The 1577-nt window shown below is 50.2% G+C and overlaps 1 protein-coding gene across 1 annotated transcript; it reads left to right on the forward strand.

Annotated features, from left to right (window-relative positions):
• Positions 1-567: 567 nt before the first annotated feature.
• On the forward strand, positions 568-1090 carry SST (somatostatin; the record flags this gene model as incomplete). The annotated part of the gene is made up of 1 exon (XM_010158992.1): positions 568-1090. A coding segment is annotated over one exon (213 nt), but the record flags the coding sequence as incomplete, so codon positions are not given.
• Between the last annotated feature and the right edge of the window lie 487 nt (positions 1091-1577).

Genomic DNA, 1577 nt, shown 5'->3' on the forward strand with positions numbered 1-1577 from the left:
CAGCCACTGTTGGGGCAGAGGGCAGAGGCGCTGGTGAAGGTCTCCAAGGGTTTCTCCGGGGCACTGAACCAAGGATGCAGGAGAAGGATGTCTTTAGCCATGCAAGGGGGCAGCTGAGGCTTGGAGGGGCAAGAGGAAAACACCCATTTAGAAGGTTCCCCAACTCAGCTTTCCCTGCAAGCGCTCCAAAAGACCTTTCCCATGTCACTTTAGCAGCACCCTCGCAGCAGCTTCGTTGCATCCAGCACTGCGTGCTGGACCAGTGAGAAGGGAAGGTGGGGTGGTGCTTGGTTGAGCTCATTCCCCGCCGCAGCCGGGACAGCAGCCTCTTCCCCACACCAGGTGAATTTGCCACCTCTGTTCTCCCTACAAGCCACTCTTCTCCGCTCCGTTTCACAGTCACAGGTGTCGGGCTGGGCTCTCTGGAAAGTCGGGGCTCCCCTTCTCCGCTCGAGTCGAGCGTGTCTCTAACCTGGGCACAACGGTGTCTTAGAGGGACAGAGTGGTGAGCCCCTAAAAGCCAAAGAGTAACCCTGCGCTCTCTCTCTCTCTCTCTTCTCCCCCAAGGAACTGGCCAAGTACTTTTTGGCAGAACTGCTCTCAGAGCCAAGCCAGACAGAAAATGAAGCCCTGGAGTCTGAGGACTTGTCCCGAGGGGCTGAGCAGGATGAAGTGAGATTGGAGCTGGAGCGCTCAGCTAACTCAAACCCCGCTCTGGCACCCCGGGAACGCAAAGCCGGCTGCAAGAACTTCTTCTGGAAAACTTTCACATCCTGTTAGCTTTTGAAACCCACCTCTCCTCCCCATCCATCCCTGCCTTCTTCCTAGCCTCCCCCCGCCCTGAGCAGAACCTTCACCACAAGAGGCGAAGACTGTAAATACACAATCCGTGGTTATGGTGAAATTGAACAAACAAGGAAAATTTGAATTTGATTTCCAGTTGTTTTAATAAAACTTTCTGTTCCAATTGTACCCGATTTGCTTGAGTTGTGATTTCTGACTAGTTCTTTAATGACATGCACTCTGCAACTCTTTCAGATGTACTATTTTTAATTCTTTGTTGCAATAAAGTTTATGTTTCAAACGGTGATGCTGAGACTTGGTGGTCAATGAGAAAACCTAAGTCACCTCTCGCAGACTGCTTGTCTTTGAGACACCACCCGTCTCAGGGCAGCAGCGGCAAACAGCATCCACATGCATATGCGCTCCAACACCACATCTCTCAAAGGGATTTTTTTTACTGTGGTCTTTCCAAGGGATCTAGAGACACAGTGGTATTTTAGATATCAAATCCCTGTAATTGTGGTTGAGTAAAATCCACAGCACTGGTGCTTCAGTCAGTCTAGAGGATTTACACCTCTCACCAACGACATGGCTATAAATCACAGCTGTGTATTCCAAGCGAAGGGGATCGTAAGAGTGGTTCACTACAAGTTTACCCTCCACGTACCTCATTCCTTTCTCAGCCCCTAGCACTAAAAGATTTTCTTACCGACCATATTTTTCTCTCTGCAACATCCCTGACAAACACTGCTTCTGGGATTCCTTTGGGAAGTTGTTCTTCCCTTTGTTCTGCT

This window comes from Eurypyga helias, unplaced genomic scaffold (genome assembly GCF_000690775.1).
Source record: "Eurypyga helias isolate BGI_N326 unplaced genomic scaffold, ASM69077v1 scaffold39850, whole genome shotgun sequence".
NCBI lineage: Eukaryota > Metazoa > Chordata > Aves > Eurypygiformes > Eurypygidae > Eurypyga > Eurypyga helias.